A 24398-nucleotide genomic window follows, 5' to 3' on the forward strand; every position below is an offset into this window, starting at 1 on the left:
ACCTTTAATAAAATAAACAATATTGAAACAATTCGAGGTCTAATAGTTCATGAACTTTAATGGGCGTATGGGCACAAATTGAAACGAAGACTAGATTGTGAAATGAAACATTAGCTCGATACCAGCCAATTCCAGTTTTGAAATTGGCTTCAAACAAATTCAGCTTTGTAGCCGAAAAAATACAAAGCCCACACTCAATCCGCAATACTTGGTTGCTCCCATTTAGAATGTTTTTTATATGAACCCTGCATGTATATCCTCACAGCTGACAGAAGCACTCTAAAAACATTGCAGGTGTTTCTGTTTTGATGCTGTTTTTTTTTTTTTTTTTCTTTTTTAAATCAAGCCTAGTTTAGGTCACATTTTTGTGTTCTTAGAAACATTTCCTTTACATGCTTCTATAAAATTAAAAGTAATTTCAAATTTGAAAGGTAAGCTCATTCTGTCTTTGCTCATACAAAGTGTAGGTGCCATGACTAAGTAGCAGTAAAAATGCTGAGATGTACAACTCTTAAAAACAAACAAACAAACAAAAAAGCAGCTTTGAAGACACAACATCAACTACAGCCTTAACATTGAACATATTACATTCCCAAGTTAATGGAGCTATTTTGCATATAATGCCACAAAGTTATCCAACTGAAATCTTGAGGTTGAATCTACAGTTTATTCACTGCATTTTTTTTCAGCCTTATAGCACTTCTGTATTGTACGGTACGTTTTACTCAGAGCTTTGCAACCTTTTCTTTCTCTCTCTGGATGTCCATTTACCCACAAATCCCAGACTTCAAAAGTTTCATAGAAAAAATAGGAGCGCTTGATTGAAGACGGAGATTTCCATTACCCAGAGCAGTCCGTGCGACACACCCAGATTCTTCTGCTTCCTCAGCAGCTCTGGACCCCTCCGAGCACATGGAAAAGCCCCGCTCTGACACACATCGACACATCTGCTCTCAGAACACAGGTCTGTTTATAAAACTGTATATCAAGTAGTCTGCATTCATTGTACTTGAGTTGCTTTTAAAATAGGGGCAGATGACTTCACCCTCCCCTCTTCCTCCACCCTGTTTTCGCTTGAAATGACAGTAGGCACCTGTGCGACCGAGGTGTCAGAGAGTCTCTGTCCAGATAGAGGAGTTGGAGTTTCTTCGTCATCTTTTCTTCTGTAGACAGTCTTAGGAATTTGTTACCATGAAATAATTTTGGGGGTGAGGGGCAGGAGGATAAAGCTCACTTTCTTTTTCTTTTTTTTTTTCCTTTTTTTTTTTTTTTGTTACGAAAATGAGCTTGATTTTGGTGTCCAGTTTGATAAACAAGGATAGTCAGAGCTAATTTGTAACTCAGCTGAGGTCTGTTTCTTGCCGAATAAAATTAAAACCTTTTTCAACTTTCAGGGACTTAGAGAACCACATTTAATTGGTTTCAAACCCCTGGAGGAGCTCCGTAAGTAAACAGGATTAGTTGCAGATACGAGCCCACTGAAGTGGGACACAGGTCAGGTCTTCAGACTCCAGCTCTGCTCTGTCGAAGCAGGCACTTAAGGTCTCCTGATGTTTCTGTGTCAATAGCCGTGAAAATGTTTTACTGCTGAGAAAATCATTGGAACAGTAATTTCCTGCAAGCCCCAAAGATTTAACTTCACACTTCTATTAAAAATTATTTCAGTTGACACACATTAGGGTACTGGATGAGACTATTATGACTATGATGTGATGGCACGACTGGTAACTTGTAAACGCATGTTTACAAGGCATAGGCAATCGTATTTCAAACTGTAGGGATAGCCAAGTGTCCTTCAAGAAGTTGCCATTTTGACTGCACGTCTGTACCATGTTGAACTGTTTACTCCGTCAGTTCTTGCTGGCAGGACAGGGTTAGAACTTCGTTCACACTGACCTTTTCTTTCAGATCCCTCCCAGCCATCCAAAAAAAATGCGAGGAAAATCAACACAATTACGCAGCCTTTAGCAGCTCAAGTAACTGCCTTCCTAAGTGTAAGCAGGTAGGTCTTTGTCAGTATATTTGCTCTTCAGAGATAAAATAATCCAGCCAGCTGCATTAATTAAAAAAAAAAAAAAAAAAAAAAAAAAAGAACCTAAAAGACAATGGGGCTCATTAAAGTTAAGAATAACAACATGATGTGATGACAGATACAACTTGCAGAGTTTCTGAAAATAGCAGGTTAAAATGTAAATATCTTTCAATAAATAATTTTCCTGCAATGTAAAAATAAATGATATTTCCTTTGGCAGTAATAGCTGATTTAATCTTTAGCCAGGAAGTTGTTTTGCTCATAAAATACCATTGTGCTACAGAAAAAAAATATTATTTTGCTGTTTTGAAAGACTTTTGTAATCCACGATAAACTGGGTGACTCTACTTATGTCCGAGATAAGCGCCAAGAGTGATGCAAGCTCCCACCAGAACCAAACTCAGGATAGTCTTCAGAGAGATCCAGGAGAAATCGAACAAAGGCCTCATACTGTTGCCATACAACTCCACGAAGGCATCCTAGAAAGGGAAATAAAGCAATATCAGAATCCCAGTAACTTTTTAAGAGAGGGAGGGGAGCTTCTTCATGCACAGTGGTCATCCAGAAAAACAGGAAAAAAAAAGAAGCAAAACACACAAACCTTTTAAAATGTGGTTTGGGAGCTATGTTTTTGTGCAGTGCTTAGCGCAAAGTTCTCTTGCCTATTTCTTTACAAATATTGCTGTAATTGCTTACAGCCTGACATCTGCTATAGGCATGCACAGTCTAACAGAAAATACAGGAACAGCATTTTAAAACACGAGTACCTCCCTTTTGGCTCCTCAGTGTATATATACAAAAATACACAAAGGAGGCAAATGGAATTTAATTCTCCAAACTTTTTGTTTCCATTGGACATGGGGCATCTATTTTGCTGGTTGGAGTTGCTGAAAACAAGCCAGTATTTATTGGGTTCCCTAGGGGTGGGTTCAGAAGACTACACGTAGTAGCCACCGAGATGTTTCATCTGTATGGATTAAAGCTGTTTAGGTGCAGTACAATGTTATGCCTCTGCTGGTCTTTCATGACTGGCACCAGAAGGGGTGATGTCTCGGTCTTGAACTCCTGACAGTCATACTTTGGTCTGGCTTCAGGGTCAGTCAGGCTAACCAGCTGATCTGGCACAAGAGTAACCCAGCCCTGAAAAAAAGAGTTGTTTCTTTATGTGGTTGTCTTGCCACTACATTCAGCATGAAGAAGAGGAGGGGGAAATAACACCAGAGGGTTGGCCACTTCTCATAGCTGCCCCCAAGTCGAATTGCATGGAGGCTAAAGGGAATCCTTGCCTTGAGCCCAAAACATGTTGTGTTTTCTCCTTCAAGCTGCAGTCCTGTATTTAAGGAGAGCTGCTCTAAGAGTGTCTGGAGATGCATGCAGGCACCGAATGGAAAGCCTGTTTAAGTATTAAAGTTTTTGTGGTCCATAAATGCAATCAGATTTTACTAAGCTAGTGATTAGACCGGTAACACCCTGCGGTTAATGTATTTCTTTCAAGCTGCCTGTGATTCAGAGTTTAAAACACTTGCAAACATGAAACTTCAGAGCATTCTGAGTGGTAAACTACACCGTGTTGCATGAAAACAATAAATAGTAAAGCTGAATGACTTTAAAAATGGGACACAACTCACAGCAGGGCTTAGAACAACTCTTTTATTTTGCCACCAGTCCAGGCCTGCACTCAAATTACTGATATAAACCCATGAAATAGCTATCCGATGTGGAGTTTCCCATCCCTCTTTATTACTCTAGGCTTCCTTATTTTTATTTTTATTTTTTTTTGGTAAACATTCTCTATTTATGTTTTATGTTATGATGCCTTTAGCTGTTTTGTAATACTATTACGCTAGGAGGTAACCTGCCTTCTAAAATTGCATATATGTCATGGATTACTGCAGGAATTAAGACAGAAAGGTCTCCACCATTCATATAAACCTTTCAGCCACGTGTATTTTCCATGAATTACGTAAGTTAAATTAGCCTTCATCATTAGCGTTCTCTCGTTATTGTGAGCATTTGTGGTTATACCACGAGAGGGCGTGTAAGGTTTTTTTATATTGTGCCATTTGCCTGTTCACTAGATGCTGAGTGACACTCAAATAAGTAAAATATATGTAATTTCAAAACGTGTCTTTATATTAAATAATATTGGTGCATACAGTATGTAAGAATGAGCGTGTCAGTAACAGAATAGCTATAGGATTTGGCCCACAGATTGACCTGAATCATGCTCCTCCTGTTATTTCTCCATGCTTGTTACTCCAGGCAATCATTTTCAAGCATGGGTATCCAAGGGTATTTTCTTAAGTGAAAGCAGCTTAACCTTTGGGGGGAATGTCTTAAAGCAAACTGTTCATTCCTGAGAAAATTTGGCAACTTTCTCGTTGCTGCCTGGTTTTTGAAATAGACATTTGCAAACTCTGGCCTTAATATTCATCTGTGCTGTTGCAGAGCTGAAAAGCACAGAGTTTGCTGTGCAGCTCTTTGGAAAGCTTCCTTTATTTCTCCTTAAGGCTATGAAGTAACACAATATCCTAAAATGTTACAGACTGGGCTAAATCCTGTTGCCGCCAGTGCAGGCTCACTGACTTCCATGGGAGCTTTGTCTGGATACGGAGTTCAAGATCGGGCCTTATAAAAATACAAGAAGGGTAAAGTTCAACACTTGGTGATATTATGGGTGGAAAAGAGAGGAAATGAAAAAAACAAAACAAAACATGGAAATGCAAGTCGTGAAAATATTTTAACGTTACATTTCCATGGTTTCTTTCAGTGGGCTGGGTCTCACTTCTGTATAGTTATGACAGCTGATGCACACACACTATCAACTGCAAAATGAGCGTGTTTTGTGCCTTCTTTCTACCTCAGTTTAGGAACATTCAGCCCAGTTTGGTTGGAAAGCCATTTCCAACGATTCAGTGATCTCCCGGTACTTGCCATGAGGATGGACAGAGGGTTACAGTAAAATTTGAAGACCTGGCCAAAGTATGGCATAACCGATGGTTCAAAAGAGGAATGCTAACAAAAACTGTGCAGCATGCAGTGCTTTTTCATCAGAGATTATTACAACAATAACATGAACCCAACCTAATGGTGTCTGCACTATATATTACAAGTAGCTCTTTATGATCATTCCCCCTCCCCTTCTCAAACATCCTGATTAGGCCTATTTCCGAAGCTTGTTTGAACAGCCTGTCACTATTTGTTTAAGTTTCAAACCTGTTTTAAATAAACACATGTCCATTTTATGTACTAAAACAAGGCGAGGGGGGAGGGAAGTATGACCCCTTACTGGAAACTATTTTAGCACAAAGAGAACCCTAAACAGAATCCTGACTGTTTCATGAGGTTTGTCTCCTTCTATAAACCCATGTTTTTGTCACTGGATTTTTGTCACCTAAACCGGTCTGTTTAAAATAAGAGAATCAGCTCTAAAACAAATAAGATTAGCAAAATTGCTTGAAACACTTGATGTACTCTGAAAAGCACTCTTTATAACTAAAGCAAGGGTCCCCTTGGCAAATAGACCGAGGCAAGTCCTGGCTTGGTCAACCTTTCTGGAAATGTTACACAATTGGAAAGAAAACGCTTGTAGGCCTTTATTTTAAGACCTGCCTATTTAAAATTTAATGGAAAGTTATATCCTGCATGTAAAATTATATCAGGGCAGTTAAAAGTTATACGGAAAAGAACTCTTCATTCAGCCCTGTAAGTTTTTTGAAAGTCATTTCTCTGGAAGCTTTTATGAACTCAGATCAGTCCGTCGTTGGTTTACGGTGCAAATTCACCTTGCCTGTTTCCACCCAGCAGGAAAGATGGGAGTGTTGGAGGGAAAGATGCTCGGCCTAGGCACCTCTTGGTACCACGCACCCGAGATGGTGGCCTCACCTTCTCGGGCCCGACTGGCAGGCCAGGGGCATGCCGAGAGCCCTGCCCGCTGAACCACCCATGGGGAGGGCAGGCCCTGGTCCTGGATGGCATTGAATGGCTTTCAAGGGAGCCTGGGGCCAAAATGGATTTTGCTGAATTTTGCCTGTGAGGGTGAGGAGGTGTGAGAGTGCGCTGTGTCAGGGCCATCTCGAAGCAGAGGCTCTGTCTCACATTGCCCTCCTCTTCCGCTGGCCCATATTTGATCCACGAAACAAATGTCCTCTTTAATTACACAAACATTCTTTGCTTGCACTTGGAGTTTATTTAGTCTCGGTCCTCTTGCAGCTCGGCCTTCATCCCTGCCCGAGAGGCAGGCCCTAGCTTCCAGGCTGCAGAGGAGTAAATGCTTCCCATATGCCGCGCCTGGCGAAGCATTAATGACACGACTGCTCCCTCCTGACTATGCAAAGGGAAAAGCCAGCCTCGGCATGGCATTCTGCGTTTGTGACCGAGGGGGTGGTGGGGAGAGCAAACACGAGGAAGTAAAGACTTCCTTTTTCTACCTGAATCAAACAGCTGTTGAGGAAGTGACTTTATTTCCCTCGTTATCATTGGTTTGACAGGATATCCTCTTGAGCCACATTGTATTGAATGAAGAGCTGGTGAGACTTCCATTTTACTGAACGGGAATTGCCTCGCAGCTACTTCGTGCTGCCCTCTCCGTGACTCCAAAACAAACAAACAAACACACACCAGCTCCACGCTTTTGAAGAAACCTGCCCAGGTTTGAATGACACGGCTCTGCCATCTGTCACGGTGGGAGAGGGAATGACATCCACTCCGATGCCAAGATGTAGCAGCTGAATGACTTTTCGCTCACCACTGCCTCAATATGAGCAACACAAACTCTCGTAAAAGCTTTCGATCCTGCATGGTAACTCGTTTCAGAGAGAGCTTGGGGAGGGAGAGAGCCGAGAGAGCTGCTTAAATCGTCCCCTGTTTTCTATGCAGCGAAACCTCATTAAAATGTCATCTTGAAGCTAATGAGAAAAGTTCTTGGAACATAAAAAAAAAAATAGATCTGTAGCTGTTATTCTCCTGAAGCGTCCATGGGTCTTTTATGCAAGCCCGAGTAGTGAGGACATGCAAATCAGGACAGCTCAGCCACAGACGGTGGTGTGCCGAGTGTGGTGTTTCACGAGGTCGGTATCTTTAGAGAGGCCGCTATCTTTTTCCGCCTGGGAGTGCTGACATGCTGGCACTCCAGCCAGGTGCACTTTATCAAATTATAATGTGCTGGAAAAGAAGGTGTCACCACGCCACTCTGCTGACCACTGGCAGGGAACCTGCCCAGGGACTGGCTTTAGCATGTATACGCCCCATCAAATCCCCATCCAGGGTGTTTTTAGTTTGGTTGGTTGGATTTTTTGGTTTTGTTTTCTGTTGTTTTGTTTATTTTTTTTTGCCCCTCACCCTTGTCAGTGGTAGAAATGAATCTATTCTGCCTTCTGTTTTCACTAGACCCTACACAGCCTTAGATATGCAGCTTAGTTTAGTTGCTGCCTGCATACCCTTTTGTTTCTCCAGTGATATCTGAGGTTTCTGTCTTTGGACAAAACTGGTTCTCTTCACAGTGGTCTCACCTAAGTTCTTTGTTGTTCTTTGTTCTTGCTGTCTTTTTGTTTAAATGCTTGCACTGGTGAGCCTGTGGTCTTGGGGGCATATCTTGCAGCTCCTACTGATGCCAGGCTCTCATGGAAGGCCATGTAAATTCAAACAAATGGAAATAGTATTTGGATTATTTGCTATCTAAACATGGCACTCAGATGGAGACATCTAAGGAGTAGAGACTAATTGTAGTTAGGTTTGTTCATAAAAACTGATGCATATACTTTGAAATATATTAATCTAACTGGTTATAGTAAAGGGGATGACTGTTCCTGTTCATACTTCTGGAGAACGAACCTGGCAGCAGACAGATTTGCTCCATAGTTGAGAGAGATGAAGGATCAACCCAGTCTATGGTCAACCCTTAAAACACGGGGTTAGGAAGGTGTTGATCGTTCAACTTGCATTGAAAGCCATGCAGTGTTCAGACAAGGCTGCATTCTTCTTAAACCAAGTCAGCATGAGAAATGTTTCAGCAATTTCGTCTTGGCATCTCTACTTAATTCAGTTAGACGTGGCTCTGCAATATGCAAAAGCCCAGACCTAGGGGAGGCTGCCTGGTTTTCTTATTCCTGGAAAGGCCCACATTAAAATGAGGTATTTCTGGCATCAGCTGTAATGTCACTGTAGTGGCTCATTGGTGGTATTTAATGGGTGCCACTTCTGAGGGAGCAATATTAGCATTAAGGAGAGAAAGAAGGCAAGAAGGCAGTCTGAACAAAATCCTCCGTATTCAAACAACACAGTCAAACTCTACTCAGGCTCTGCTCAGTCCTGGAGTCATACTACTTGGGTTGAATGCTAGAAGCTGTATATAATTTGTACACAGAAACAAATTCCATGTATTTTCACTAATCTTAGTTGCACTGAGAACCATTCAGTTTTAGGCCATCTTCTAGACAAATTTATCAAACCACTTCTAATGAGTTTATATTTACATACAAACTTATCAAACACCCACAGTGATTTGTGGGTCACTTTGGAGGATGGAGTAAGCATCACAGAGTTGCTAAGGGAACTCATAGTGTACCATCACACAACCTTATCCTTTGCAAAGAAGCGCAATGTATTGGGAACACTTAACAACTTTCTGAATGACTCAGAAATAAGGACAAAATGGGTCTGAATGGCAACGCAGGCCTGTTCTCTCAAAGTGTGGTCTAAATTCTGTCTTGCTAGCAATTTACTTTCAATTTGAGTGCCATTACACTGGAAATAGCCTACCTAAATTAAAAAGCTGAATTTGGAAATTTGGACCCAGCTTGCAATTTGGCGACTGAGGGAAATACGAACACATACACCATTATGTTCCCTGCATGCTCCAGCTGCCAGTGTCTGTTACTCTCAGGCTGCTGCAAAAGAGTTAAATCATGTAACAGTCTGAGAAATGGGAACTGAAAGTAGCTGCTTGTAGAAATGTTCAAAGCGCTTTGGCACAGCTTTTGTCATCAGCCCACCACTTCAGTAATGGAGGGTTTTGTTTAATAAATGTATCCAGCTGTGCCGTGAAAGGGCTTCAGGCGCAGGTATTAGCTGAGGTAAACAGGGAAAAGAAAGACAGAAAGACCAAGGGTTTGCCAAGGAAGGGCTTGCTTGAAGTGGTCTCTGCCAGAACAGGCAGCGCATGTGAATGCAAAGGGTGAAACCGAACTAGTCTGAGCAGGCTGTGCCATCAGCTGAGCCACGAGGGACCAGTCACGCTTTTTTTTTTTTTTTTTTCTGCTGCTTGTTTTAACATCTCTTAGGGAAATACCTGATCCCCTGTTTGTTGTCTAAACAGGGAGTTCTGATCCAGATACCTTTGGCTCGCCTGCCTCGCACTCAGCCTCGAGCTCCAGCAGCACAGAAGCGTTGCTGCAGCCGCAGAGCTCCAGCCCCGTGCTGGCCAACGCTGCGCTGCTGCAGCAGCCTCTGGTAAAAGTTCAGGTGAAGTGGCACCTTCCTCAGAGATGCCATGCATTCCTCACACAGCTTGAAGCAGGCTTTGGTGGTTGTTTTTTTTAAATCTTGTGACAATCAGCTGATTTACCAGGGGAATGAAACAGCGAGGGTTACATAAAGTAACCTTACGATAAATCTGCAATTTAATGAATAAGCACAAAAAAAACAACAACCTTGAGCCAAATAAAAAATGCTGAAGACTTACATGGGCAGCTACGCTTCTACCAGCAGCCACCTGGAACATATGAGCTTGTGCATGTATTTTCTTTGGCAAGCTACACTTCGTTAGTGGCCCAAACCATTTTTGCTCACCTGTAAAAGCCTTATTTGAGGAAGAGACGAGGTAGCATTTTTTTTTTGCTCACTGCTTTCTCCTGCCTTTTCCTGAGCCAGACCCTGCATGCTGTACCCTGATGGGTGCTGTGTGCCAGCATCAGCTGTAAGGCAGGCAGATGTGCCCTGGCAGTGAGGCAGCCTGGTGGAGCAAACTGTAAGCCCCCCTTCCAGCACTTAGCACACACGGGTATGAAGATCACCGGCATCAGTGTGCAGATGCACTTCTGAATTGCCTTGTGGGGCTGTTCCTGAAGGCCTCTCGGTGGCTTGTCCATGTTTTTTCTTCATTTCACAGCTAAGTGGTAATGGGAATTTAATATAAGGGGAAGTTCCTGGTCTGCATTGGCTCGGAAAAGATTGTTTTTGGTGCGGGTGCCTCCTGTCCACTCCTCCTCCTCCCTTCTGTTCTGCTCACCACTTGCACGAAACCACAAGACACGGGAGGCTGATGAAGGGTGACTGAGCAGGGAAGGAGTTAGGAGAGTCTGTGCAGGCTGAGACAAATGGGAATAGCAAAGTCAACTGCCTAAACAGTACATGTGAAAGCTGCCTGTTGTCACCATGGGCTGAACCCTACTGAGCCCGTGCCAGCTTTATGAGTTGCCTTGCCTGGCAAATGCTCACAGGTTAGGGTTGGCTACGAAATCTTCAATTTTTCTGTTCATCCAGAAAGGCCTTTGGCAAATGTTATCAGGTAACAGGGACTGTATGAAAAGAACAAGGAAAATCAGGATGTAGGGATACGATTCACAAACAGATTGAAGGACTTTTGTTTTGCTATTCAAAGCAGCTCTTAAATTCATTTGCATGCACAGTTGTAGCCCATTAGCTATGACCGTTAGATTTATTCAAATGCCACCATGCAAAAACAAAATATGAAGCCTTAATGAAATGCAAATAATCTCTGCCCCTGCACCTCCAAAACCAACACCAAAACAAACAACAGGCATCCCACTGCAGAAGTGCTAATTCCCTTTGCCAGGCCCATCTGCTCTTTCCTCCTTCCTAGCCCTTCCTCCCCTCCAAAAAGCATCGGGGTGTTGGAAAGAGACACACTTCCCACCCACATGCGTGTTTTAATTCCTCTGAAAAAGGAAATAATGCATTGCTGATACAAGAAAGGGCGCAAAGGTTGTGTGTTTCCTTTTAGTGGAAAGCTTTAAAACTGAAAAATACTAGAGACGAGTAGCGGGAGAAAAGGGGTTATTTTGTACTAATTTGAGTCTTCGTTGGTGTCACTTCTCTGGCCAAATCACTTGGTGGAGACATAGCTGATACCAGTTGGAGGAGGCTACCAGCATGGTTGAGATACCTCCCATACAATGTGGGCTGCACTGGCAGAAGGACTCCACTGTTTGGTGTTAAGTCTATGTAAGTCTGCATAGTGGGGAGAGGAATCATGCCAAAATAGTTATCTTTGCAGGCTAGAGATGTGATTTTTTCCCCATGAGATAGTTATGCTGGCCAGATTTTGTCGTGTAGACCCTAGGAACTTTTATTTGCAAAATAAGAGTGTAATTTATATTAACCAGATGTTCAACATTGATCTGTGTCTGTGCATTTACAGTACGCTGTAAGTAGTTTTTACTGTGAAAGAGATATATACCTTGGGCACCGGTGAGATTTTAACAACACAGTACTGAAACTCTAGGGTTTGGTGGGCTTCTTCTTTCCTTTTGGTGGAGACGTGCAGTTCCCAGTGAAGTCAGCTGCTATCCTGGGTGTCAAGCTTTGCTCTTATCAGTCAGATCCCCTGCGGATCCTGAAAGGCAAGTCGCAGCTCTCCCGTGTATCAGACGCTCACATGAATTGTCAGAGCAAGCCATGCTGCTCCTTACAACCTTAGGGTGAGGGCCGAGGCGACCTAGGATCTCTCCGTTTTGGTACAGAGCAGGAGGTATGGGTGCCAGCTCTCTGAAACAACAGATCCCTCTTTGTTTTCTCTTGTGCCTGTTTTCTCCTGAGAGGAGGCGGGGGCTGGTTCTGCCGTGGGACGATGAACACGAGGGTGGTCACACTGCTATCACGGCCGCCTGAAGCACCACTATCAACAAGTTACACATACACGTCTTTGGGAACAGCTGAGATATGGCTTAGCCTGCATTCCTATGGCCAGTCATTCAAAACAGAAACTAAAGGATTTGGTTAACTGCTTCTTTTTTTTATATATTTTTTATTTTTTTAAAGCCTGCATGTCCTTGCAGATCCTTCACAAAGAGCTGAGCATTTATATTTCCTGTTGACATCCTTTGAAAGGGAGAACGCCAATGGAAATTGGATCTTTTAATGAACAATTTCTGTGGAAAGCAAGTCAGATGCAAATTCGTGAAGTGTTTAAATCTGTTGTTGTGACCTTGAACTAACACCACGAGGAAGGAGAAGGCCCTTAACTTAGGCAGGAAAGACTGGTAATTACTTGATGTGCTGGTGTTTCCAAGCGAGCAGAAATTTCATGCAAAAGTTCAGATACTCAAAGGAAAGACTACAAAACAAAATCAAGAATATCAGCCAAGAAAAAATAAATGCATTACCTATGAAATCAGCGCTTGAAAGCTTTCCCACTTTCTAAAATAAATAAGACTTCACAGATTGGAAACTGCAGATCAAAACTGCTATAAGGTCCAAAACCTTGCCTTTTACTTTTTCTAAATACTTCTACGTGCAGGTGGGTCCCTATGGCAGAATGCAGTTCTGCGGAGAGGAAGAGGGAGCTGGCCTTGTGTTGAGGAAGCCAGTTCAGGGGCAGGTATTTGGGTGCAAGTCCTATAGGCACATAAGAATAGTGGCAGGCTAATTATTCCTGCTGTGAAACTTGTGCAACTACTGTTTAGATGAAGCTCAGCTACCAGAGAAAAAAGGATAACTTCTGTTGTGCACACAGACTTAAAGCGCTGTCTTTTCTGTACAGCAATAAGCACTGCTGAAACGCCAGTCTGTCTTGCTCAGTCACTTCAAAGTAGCCTCAAGAATTTCATTAAAGCATGAATCTGCTGTTAAAGAGCTGCCCTTACTTAAGAGCCAGAAGAAGTGGTTGCAGGAGCTGAGGGATTCGTGTGTGGTAGAAGGCAAGGGACTAGATCTGGAAGTAGGTAAAGCAGTCACCTAGAGGATGACCACAAATACCTCCCATGTGCAACCACCTCCTGCGCCTGTCTGTCTTCACTGCTGACCTGTGCCCATCTTGACTCTCTTTGTGTCACACGTTAACCATTATGGTCACCCTGCTTCTTTTCCCCCAGGTCCTCCATCACTGATGTCTGCTGCTCCTGCCCCTGCGAGGGAAGGCACAAGGACTGTTTCCATCAGCTTTGCATGAGCAGGGGCTTCCCGCCACAGCAGTAATTCTCAGCTGGCAATTTCGGGCTGGAATTGAATGTATAAGTGACATAACCCACCCAGGAGTTGCCTTCAGAAACTCCTATAATTAACTGTTGCTGCTATAAGTTTAGACAAACCCAGGAAATCACATGCAAAATTCTGTCTGATTTGCTATCTAATCTTCCTCTATCTAGGTTCTTATACCACACACATTGCTGTGGTATCTGAGCATCTTGGTGCCTGGATGCAATTCAGTTAAAACTCGTTTCAAGCTAGCAGCCTAAGCTGCCATCCGAACGCCTCTCCTGCACGCAGCAAACTGTTTTGCTATGAACAAACTGCAAAGAAGAAGCTTCTTCAAAGGCTCCCCCAACGTACCAGCTCCTCTCGTCTTCTTTTCCCAGATAATGTAAGATTGGGAAATTTGCCAAGCATCACGCTAAACCGAAAGAGACATTCAAATTGCTGCAAGTATGAAGAGCCAAGGGAGCCCAGTCTGCCAGAATGTTATTGCAGCAGTCTCAAGAAGCTCACGGCATTAAGACTTCATTTTCTTGTGTGCCTGCCTGTCTAGGAGATGCACCTCCGGAGGCCAGAAAGTCACTGCTTCCTCAATATTAAAGACAAGCATCTCGGACAACTGCGAACCATTCGTTAGCTTCAAGCTTTTGAGTCCGTTTTCTTTCTTTTGAGATTGGAGGCATTTGATCCTGCGGTTACTGTTGCTTGAAACAGAACTTCTGCTTTCAAGAGGGTTTTAAATACACCCCTTTCTGGTGAGCATACAATCAAAAGCAGGAACGCCGAAAAGGGACCAACAGTCAAAAAGGTGATGAAAAGAAGCTGTGTTATTTCTGGATGAGAAATACTAGATATAGGTTTGACTGATTTAAGCCCAAGTAAAGGAAGAGAAAAGTTCAGAACTTATCTACATTTTAACAGTAAAGAAGCAATCCTCCCCCCAGGAGGAACCATTTATACTGATATCAAAGCGTATTCTGACTCATTAACTGAAATATGTTATGCTTGTGGAAGACAGTTATCTCAGCAAGATTTTTGTCTACATAAGGATTTGCACCAGCGTAGTTTATATCCCTAAAAATATCCCTGAAAAAGTCAGATGCCTAACCAACACTGGCATACAGCAGAGTGTGAACCAGGAGTGAAAGATGGGGAAAATTGGGGGTGCCAATGTTTTGGGCTGTGGGTTTGTTTTCACAAATTTGTGTTTCTGAAGTTCCTGTATATCTGTGATGACAACAGCTAAAATAAAAAAAGCATCAAGAAACTAGAAGAAACCTGAAGTCCCTTCCTTATTTTTTATTTTTTGGCTATTTACTCCCACAGCTTTACACATAGAGATGGAGGGGAGTGAAGGGGGGAGGGAAAAAAGCCAAGCTGAGCCTATGATTGCAGCATTAAGTTGATTTGACTATTAGAAAACTTTAATTTAAATGTTCCCCATGGGGTTTCTGGTATTTATTTCCTTATTTACTTCTTGAGCCCATTTAATACTTTGACCTGAACGAAGAAGATTTTGCACAAGCAAGAGGATTAAAGGTTCAAATTAGTTAAAGATGAAACAAATCTACAGATCCACTGAAGCCCAGTGTTCTCAGTGACACTGATGATACTATCATATATTAAACTGTTAATATGCCTGAAGTGCAGAAAAAAAGACATTTTCAGCATAGGCTACAGGAGGCATTTGTTTCAAAAGATGTACTGCTTCACTGAATCCTTTTTGACTAATTTCTTCTGCCCCATCCAAGTGGACATCCTACATGTCTGTAACAACCATGGGATGCTCAATGGACCTCCTGTCATGCCTGCTTGTCCTGGTGTATTGTTTTTACCAGCTTTGTCATCTTTGTCCACTCCCAGATTGTACCTCTTAACTTGCACCTCTTTCGTATCTTCGTGTTTGGTTGGTTTTCATTTTTGTTTTGTTGTTGATGGTGGTTTTTTTTTGTTTTTTTTTTTTTAATTCTTTCTATGGTTATGTAACCTCCTTTCATTCATTACCTTTCTTTTTACTCTTCACCTTTATGCATACAATACTGCCTTGCACAGTTTCCGCAAAGCACGCATGCATACACAAATGACACCTTTTCTCCCTGGTATATTGCTTACTCCTCCTGCCTTTGGAGATGAAGTTAGTGCAAACACGAGACTGTCATTGTGCCAAGCTACTCGTGCTTAGGCTGTGGTCCCAGCAGGTTTTAACTGCAGCTGGCTGCCACAATGCTGAGTGCAACTTAGGTGAATGTAACTGCAAAGTCATTGTGGGCATCGTGCCAGTGGGACTCTTCAAGGTTGTGTTGTGACACAGATGGCAACCTGCAGTGAAGACTAGCCCTGCTTAGCGCCCCGTGAGGCTGCAATGCACGTTTTGTGTCTTGAATGGAGCTAAGCTGCAGTGGTGCTCCTACAGAAGCAAGCAGAGGTGAGTAGGAGCATTTGAAACATGGCTTGGTGTCAACGCCAGTTGTGGCTGGTTTGCTGTGAAGCCAGAATAAAAATGTGCTCGGAAAGCAGGAACACCTGGGCACTGTGTAGCTGTAGGTGAGAAAGTCTCCTGAGGGGCGTCTGTCAGTCTCTTGAGGGGAGGAACAGCTCATAAAGCCATGTTTTGTCCTCCTCTGGCCCTATGTTAAGGGTAGGCTTAGGAAGAGAAGGATGAAGTTGCGCTTTGATCAGCTTAGATAGTAAAATATGTCCTAATGTCAAGAGTTTTTATAGAAAATAATGTAATACGACCTCAGAGAGATTAAAGTTTTGATCCAGGAACATAGGAGCTGCTGCACTGACTAGCCTTGTGTTCCACCTAGACGTTAAGACTCAGTGAGTCAGCTATGATCTGTTTGTGATTAATACCTGAGTTCAGACTAGTTTCTTCCTTTTGAGTGTCACTTTTCCAAGACGCTGTTGCCTCAGGTGTCAAGAAATCTCTCTTGAGATTTCTCTGTGTTCCTCCTGATCTATTTGGCCAAGCATAGGGTTGCAGCCGAAGTCCCTATCACTACAGTTTTGTTAGCAGTTGAGTTCAGCATTGCTCACTCGGTTTCCTTCTCTTAAACTGGCTATTTAGCAACTAAGACCTGCTAATGTCCTTAGTTTCCGAAAGTTGTTAAAATGCTGTGGAATTTCCAGTTTTGCATTTCTTTATTTGTCTTTGGAGATTCGGTTGCGTACTGCTTCTCACTTAAAGTTCATCTAAATAGTGCTTATGCTATCCTTCTATTCAGCAGTATCTCCTCTGCCTCTGTGGACCAGTCTTTCTTTCCTGAACATGTTGTAGGTAGATAAAATGTTCCACTATGTTTCCCTCTTGCCCATTATAATTGAAATCATCCTCCATGGCAAAATACTCTGATTGTTCTTTTGCTTTTAAGCTTGTTAAATTCGTTTAAATACTTATGCTCACTCAAATCCTGTATCTGATACCTTCCCAGTTTTACTGAATTCCCTTTTATGCATTTACCAAAATTATTGCTCTCTGATGGTTGTAATTGGCATGATGCTCTCTGAATTCACAAGATGCTGCCATATATACACATGTCTTTAATAGACATATTTGACTAATACGTTCCCCAGATCCTCATAACTTCTGGCTTCTTTGCTAGCATCTACTTCTGTTCTGACCCCCTCCATTTTCTACGCTCTCCCTTCCCTGGGTTTTCTCACTCTATCAAAGTAAAATGCCATCTCACACAATCTTCTTGGCCACACTCAGGACTGTTCTCGCTGCCACGCCAGGCTTGTGTATGAAACTGGGAACGACTTAGTCAGAGCCTTGTCTCAGACCCAGAGTTTTCTATCTTGCCAAATGAAGCTAGTTCCCAGACAGTCTCTTTTACTTACTGATAGGGAAAGCTCATCCAGTGTCTCATGATATCCATATGTTGTGCTGAAATTAAAAAGCTTGCCGAGTTTCTTTTCCTTTGGACTGCATTCCCTGGGATGACTGGGGGCGTTTGCCTTGCCAGTCTCATTCTGCTTAGTGGCAAACCATCTTCAGCGATGCCATCTTCAGTGATGGCACCTTCAGAAGGGTGATCTGTCCCTCGCCTCTGTAGCCAAACTTCTTTTTTACCAGGAGACTGGCTTCTTAAAACAAAGGCTTGTCTGGGCTCTACCTAAAAGCCAACCTTCCCCTCCCACCTGACCTTTCAGCCTCTGAGCTTCCTCAATTTCTCACAGACATTTCTGGGATTTCAGAACACTTGAATGTTCTTCTTAACAGAAGGTGAGATACGTTCAGCAGTTCTGTAGTCAAAATAAGAGTTGTTATCATTTTGTCTGCCTGCCTTTAGTTTTAATTAAAAGGTGAGCTTTTGGTTGGGCAAAAAACTGTTGGTGGCCACCGGTGTTGTACTGGCCAAGAGATTCCTTTCTCATTCTCACTATAATGCAACCCATTTCCCTAGATCTTCAGAAAGCATGCTTTCATGCTAGATTCCTAAATACATGAATATGCACTTAAATAACAGACTGATTTTCTTCTTTTGGTTGTCTGAGGAAAGTTTGGTTCCAGGCTTTGAAACTCTAAGGCCAAGTTCGAAGCTACAGTATAAATGGGGACATGATCCCAATTCTAAAATTTTAATATTGTGCCTTAATGATCATTACACTGATAATCATTTCAGTAAAAACTGTCAGAGTTTTATAAACCTCTTCTGTGTTTGAAATTTCCGAACTACTCACTTAAGTGAGATCAGAGTGGAGCGATGAGACTTTAAGAAGAGAAACACTTTTCAGTAGGGAGAGGGAACTGGAACTAGTCATATTAGTAAGTAACCAAATAACTGAGTGAGGATTCCATCAAATAATGAGTGACAGGGAGAGAGAACGTAGGTATGGAAACTGCAGTCCTGCCCCTCATGTAAGAAGAAGAGAGATTTCAATTGCACAAGGAAAGACAGAAATGCAAAGTTGGTAAGACGAAGTGTTTTTGTGCAGGATCCACAACTAGACCTTCGGTTTCACTGCTACAGGACAAGGAGACAGTGAGTTTAGCAAGCTTCGGAGAATTTAAAATGTTTCTACAGCAAACAAAACCTGTCAACAGTAATCCAAAATAATGGTGATGATGATGATGATAAAAAATGGAAGCCTTCTGCTTGAAGGATTAAATCAGTCTCTGAATTCTTGGGATTAGTGTGAGGTCTTCACTAGGACTAGGGGGGAGCTAGGAGAGAGAAGAGATTATCCTACATCTGCTTCTTGTGGATTTTTTTGCTTTTGTCTGAAGCTGGTGGTGCTGAGCAGGGGTACAGTCTCTGTTGGATGGATCACAATTTTGGTGAAGAGCAATTTTTAATACTTGTGTATTAGCTAGGCAGGGGATGCTTGTGTCCTTCGATTTTTAAGATTTTCTAAATTTTTTAGTCTTTATTCACCTAAAAATGGCTTCAATTGAGACAAAACCCACGCATCTCTAAATTTAGATTAATATAGAAATTAAAAAAAAATAGGCAACATGGTAACCTTAACTTAAAAAAAAATTGTCTTTCTTTCCAGAAAACCCATGTTACTATTTCATATTCCAAAAAAAATGCTGGAAGTTAAATGCAAGTCATCATAAAAGGTTAAAAAAAGGAAATTCAGGAGAGACTTTTAAAAGGGACAAGTTATTTAATCTTAAAAGGAACACTCTCCTAAAATATATAATGAAAACTAAAAAGTAAACTGAAACAATTTGGTTTTGTCCGTGTTGTTTATCCAAATGGGAAAACTGTAAATAAACATATGATGAAAGAAAGGTAAGAGAAAGAGTCTGTATTAAGAAAAAAGATAAGTATGTTCCTTATTTAATTTAAAATGAAGCAGAACAACCTGCTAATGAATTTAAACCTGCACCAGGGCATAAAATGCTACTGTTCACACATGGCTGCCTTCACTTTTTTTGTCCAGCTATAGGTGACTGTGATAGTTCTTTTTTTTTTTCTTCTATTTATTTATTTGTTTTTTATTTTTTATTGTATTCAGTACAGTGGAGGAGCAGGCTGCTCTGAAACCCATCATTTCCCATCCTGAGAGGCCTCCCTGCACCACATGGGGCCACCAGGGGCCACCAGGCTGCAGAGATCCAGGTGGGCAGAGGGCCCCAGGGCCACCAGTGCCCCCTGGGCAGCCTGGTTGGTGGCACCAACTGAGGACACCGGTGCAGATTAGGATCCACCAAGCTTCAGGAGGGTAACCAGGCCCTGTAGCTGGACCCAAGGGCAGAGGGGAGGCCTGAGCATGACTACCTGCCAAGTGTGGGTGTCCTCGTGGAGGCCACCCGTAGGATCAGGGCCCCAGACTGTCTCCCTGCGTGTGATGGTGCTACAGAAAATAACAAATCCATGTTAAAGCCTGCAGGGCTGCATCAGGCTTTTGCTTGTTCTCTACTCTCCCAAGAGAACTCCTTGGTTTATTTTTGTTTTTCAGCCTTCCTTGAATCTCTTTCATTTCCTCCCCTCCTCAATCCTACATCACCATATGATGTATTTTTAGATAGATTTACGTGCATGTTTTGAACGACACGAAGTGTTTTAAGAGAAGAGAAAATCCTCGCAAATCTTCTCTTAGAAGATTTTCAGCGTGCCCCAGGTAACGAATGTCCTGGTGCCTTTCTCACAGTCAGCCGTGCCTCGCCAGCTCCCCTCCTCCCCGTGCAAGTACTTTCACTCACCCCTTTTCAGACCACTAAGCAACCACTGCCGATCCCCTTTCACGCCCCGTCCCACCACTTTCGCTCTCAGTCACTTGCCCACTGCTGTCACTCGGGCAGGGTGCACCTCGCCGAACACTAGCAGACGCCCACCCCTTCTTACTCACCCCTCAAAGCCTTTCATGCGGGCAGCGGCGCTAAGCAGCAGCTCGGTGAGAGCTGTGGGCACTGTGGTGCATCCAGAAAATCTGAAGCACGCATGAGAAGAGACATGAGTGGTAGGGGTGCGAGGTGGGAAATTCCTCAGCCAGAAGTTTTGGCAGGTGTAAAGGTCTCAGAGCAGAGGGCAGGAGATTCGCCTGCTCCAAGCACTTCTGCAATGCAACAACTACACCCACAGGCGGGTCCCCCTCAGGTTCAGTAAATACAAGGACAGAGAGCGAGAAACTCCTCCAGAAGGTGATTAGAGAAGAAGGAGCCTACGAGAATATCCCCAGTTGCCTTCTGGAGAAGCCTCTCCCTCTGTTGACTGTACAGGGAAAGTCCTTGCCTACATACCTAAGTGAGAACGCCTCACGAAATCTCTCTATCTCGGTTCATCATCTGGGGATGGTGGTCATAAAAGGCTTGACTGGGGCATGTGGAGGAGTGTTCCTGGAAGGTGAGTGTTACTGCAGCTGTGGACCATCTCCCACAGTAGGAAATTACTAGTTTCTCTGCGTATGCACAGAGCTGGGAAGTCCCATGCAAAAAGGCTGCCCATGCCTGCTTAGATCGACGATATGTACTCGTTTCTCTGCTTTGCTGGTAAAAAGGGTCATCATTTTTCCCTTTGTGAGTTCTATATTACAGTAAATCAGTTTTAGCTGAGTTTATCTTGGGTGGATTTATACTCCTGAACTAGTTTGCTCTAGTAAAATAAAGACTTCCATTTGCATTTGCATATCTCCTCATTTTTGTGTGTAAAATAATAATGAGAATAAATTTCTCAGCTACTCTTCAACCCGAACACTGCTTATCTTTTCTTTCAGCCTACTGTTGAATGAAATATCGCTTCAAGCTGAGGGAGGCATTATTTGACAGAACAATAGATATCTCTTAACACCTGTCAAGTTAAAGAGTAACTGGAAGGTACTATATTCTGATCTATTATATTACATAAGTACTATGCAGATTCCAAACATACTTTTCTCTGCAAATAAATCTCAAGACTAAATATTGGAGATATATGTATATGTGCATGTATTGATATATATGCACATATATGCTTAAATACGTGCATTTGTATGTTTATTCCTGAATAGATTGAACAATGAAGTGAAAACTCAAGACTCGTGTAAAGAAGTAATTCCATTACTCTTTTCCCAGCTAATGACCATGCTCTGAAATGTTCTGGTTGATTAGTAGTGTTCACCATTGAGTGGTTATAGATGCAATATATCCATCTTAGACATTGCAAAGGCTGAGATGTGAGTGCTGCAGCCAGCACTTTCCTAAAGCACGTGTTTCATCCACAGCTTTGAGGTCAAGAGAACGAGCTCCCCTGTTTCCATGTGGCTTTGTTCAGGTGCTCAACATGCTAAGCTGAACTTTTCCAGAGTGCAGAGAAAACTCCCTCACCTGTATAGAGGACCCTAGAGCCAAGCTCCTTCTGTTAGCAGGGGTGTGAGCAAACACAAAACACAAAAAACACTAAAACAAAAATCAGCAGAGACCAGGCAGATCCTGGGAGGGAATCGTCTGGAAAGTGCACTGAGGGTTTCCATTACGAGGTTTGCTTAACCAAAAAACTTGCTGCTGCAGGTGCTGGAGAGGTTTTGTTATGATTCCTTGATTCTTCCTATCTTTGCAAACATCAGAACCCTCACGCATAATACTGGTTTATTCGAGCTTCCGCTTGGGACCGTGACCTGACCCCAGACCACTGAAGAGCCAATCTCATCCAGCTAGCAATTGCCTGTGTGAGACCTTCCAGTTCTTGACCTTCACAAATACTTCTTAAAACTATTGTCAATTAGATTTCCCCAGTGTGAAGCAAAGAATGTTAGCAGCATTTTGTATGTCCACACATTCTCTAGACTGATAAAACGCTCAGTATATATTAGGAATGTAAGTGCTCTCAGTCCATTCACGACACACAATAAGAGTACAATTCAATTAACTAATGCAATTCATATTTCATTAGGACAGAAGCTGTTTGTGACCTTAAACGGACAACAATTTCATGACAGCATTTCAGAATTTTAATTAGATAGGAAAATAACAGAGAAAAATGAAACAGAGGGAAAAGGAACTGCCTGGCAGAATTGTTCCAAAGACCTTAAAAACAAAAGATGCGTTTGTTCTCCTAAGCCCTTCTCCTCCTTCCCCCTTACTAATGATGGAAAGAACAAAACATTATTGCCTTCCTTTGGCTCTGATTAACCATTTGTAGAGAAGGCTATCATCTCAGCATTTATGGTTTGCACCTGGTGGCACCAAAGGACACAGGAAAAAGAAACGCAAGGACCCGATGTGCCTTTTGTTCATGGGGCTCTAAGTGAAGAGCAACTCCCCTAGGCAGAAGGATTTTATACCAATTTTATATCTTTTTGTTTGTGAAGGAAAGCGGTAAACCAGCAACAGTGACAGATGCAATCATTAAAATTAAGTGTTAATATGGCTAGTACGAAATAGCACACGGAATCACCGTACATAAAGGGTTGTGATTAAAGTAGAGATGGATTCCAAAGTTAAGCTGCAATTGCTGTAATATTTCTTTTTGTGATACTCTTAAGAAAATGAGGAGAGATTAATAAGGTTAGCTGTTATGGTCCTGTAGTAATTTCATATTTAATCCAAAGTATTCCCATCTATGCTTGACCCCTATGTGAGAAAAATGGCTCCCTGCAGACTGTAATTCAGTTTCATTAATTATATATTGCCAAAACCGTGCCTTGTATTACAGAAACATAAAGGGAAGGGATCTTTTGTTTTTTAAATAGTGCATTTAAAGAGACGATAGAAGAATGAAACTAGAGTTCATGGTCTGTCAAACATGATCCCTTCCCCTTGCCCCTCTCCTGAACGATGACTTTTGTTTTTAAGATAAAATCAGTAAATAAATTTTGTAGAAAGCTTGCCAGATTTTGTGTTGAAGGCAAGATGCTGCATAGGAAGCAATTGGATATGTAGGAAGATATGTCTGTTTAATCAGGATATTTGTCGATCTGGGTCAGTAACAAGATGGTTATTTGTCCCTGACCAGTGGGTGGCAATGGCAGCAAATGGCTTATAGTAGACAAGGATTGATTTTGATAAACATGTCCAGATGGGTATGATTTAAATCAGTAAATATATTGCTTTGTATAAAGAGAGATTTTTAAAATTAATTTTAAACCAATGTTTACAGTAAGTTGTTTACATCTACTGGTCACTAAACACTACATATTTGTCTTAAAATTAAATTTCAGCCAGCAACATGATCAGTAAAGAAGAAAATAGCATCGCCTTTTCTGATCCTAACACCTCTGATACTTTTCTTCTTTATGAGATATTAGATCAGAGCCCCGTTTTCTGTACCAGTAAGTCACAAATATCAGTATTATTTAGTTGTGTTTTTCTCAAACTTACTGTGAGCTGAAGCAAATTTTACTGGAATGGATTCAGTTACTTTATTGGCAGTGTTGTCAAATAACTTTTTAATGCAATGAAAGCATCAAGAAAGTACAGCTGCTAGATGAGAGAGATCATAAAAAGGGAGTTTCCAGAACTCACTGGTATTAGCTGCTCACCCATACATTCCCTTCCTCTCAAGTTTCAAGATGAGATTATTATTAAAAAAAGGCTGATTTGTCAAAAACAAAACAAAAAAAAAAAAAAGAAAAAGAAAAAGAAAGAAAGAAACTGTCTGAACAAATCTGCAAATAAACCAGCTTGGGGAATTCCCAAGTCTGTGCCTGACCTCCACGATCACAACAAGGCATCCTCAACGCGATAAAAGATTTTGCTATTTTCTCATCCTTAACTCCTACCCCGAGATGCAGTATCTGACCACTGCAGCTCGTGCTTTGCCAATGCTGAACCTGAATTGTGGTCAGACCCGTGGCCCACCAGGGGTGACACCAGCAGTGCCCAGCTCGGGGACAGAGTCGTAGCAGCAGCTCTTTGCCTGCCCCCAGCACTGGCTATTTATTTGTCAGGAGAACAGCCGTGCGGCCAGATTGCTCCGTACGCCTTCCTTGTGATCTTCCTTGTGATCTTCCTGTTAGGTTTTTGGCTTTGCTGGTGGAGGAAGTGCGTCCCAGCAAAACTGCCTCTTGGCGGCCCAGCTGGCCGGGGGCTGGCCACATGGGAGACACCGCACGAAGGTGCCACGTTCAGCTGGGTACGAAGCACTGCACAGGCCCATCAACACTGTGTTCTTCAAGTCTTTTTTTCTATTTAGTATCTGTGCTTTTTTCTACACTCGGATTTCACAGTTTGATTCCCCATTTTTCTTTCTCTGAGTGCTGCAAAACTGGAGTTATTCCCAGCTGCAGCGTTGGGATCTACTCCGAACTGCCACTGATGCTGCCGACGGCTTTCAGATAGAAGGAA

At 42.3% G+C, this 24398-nt stretch overlaps 1 protein-coding gene across 1 annotated transcript in view; it reads right to left on the minus strand.

Moving 5' to 3' along the window:
• Positions 1 to 1234: 1234 nt before the first annotated feature.
• The window catches only part of BCL2 (BCL2 apoptosis regulator), an 86248-nt gene continuing 63084 nt past the window's right edge, over positions 1235 to 24398 (minus strand). The window contains exon 3 of the mRNA XM_068670911.1: positions 1235 to 2511. Within this exon, the coding sequence (XP_068527012.1) occupies positions 2377 to 2511 (135 nt within the window). The 3' untranslated portion in view covers positions 1235 to 2376. The remainder of the gene's footprint in view (positions 2512 to 24398) is intronic.

The sequence above is a fragment of the Anas acuta genome, chromosome 2 (genome assembly GCF_963932015.1).
Source record: "Anas acuta chromosome 2, bAnaAcu1.1, whole genome shotgun sequence".
NCBI classification, from domain to species: domain Eukaryota; kingdom Metazoa; phylum Chordata; class Aves; order Anseriformes; family Anatidae; genus Anas; species Anas acuta.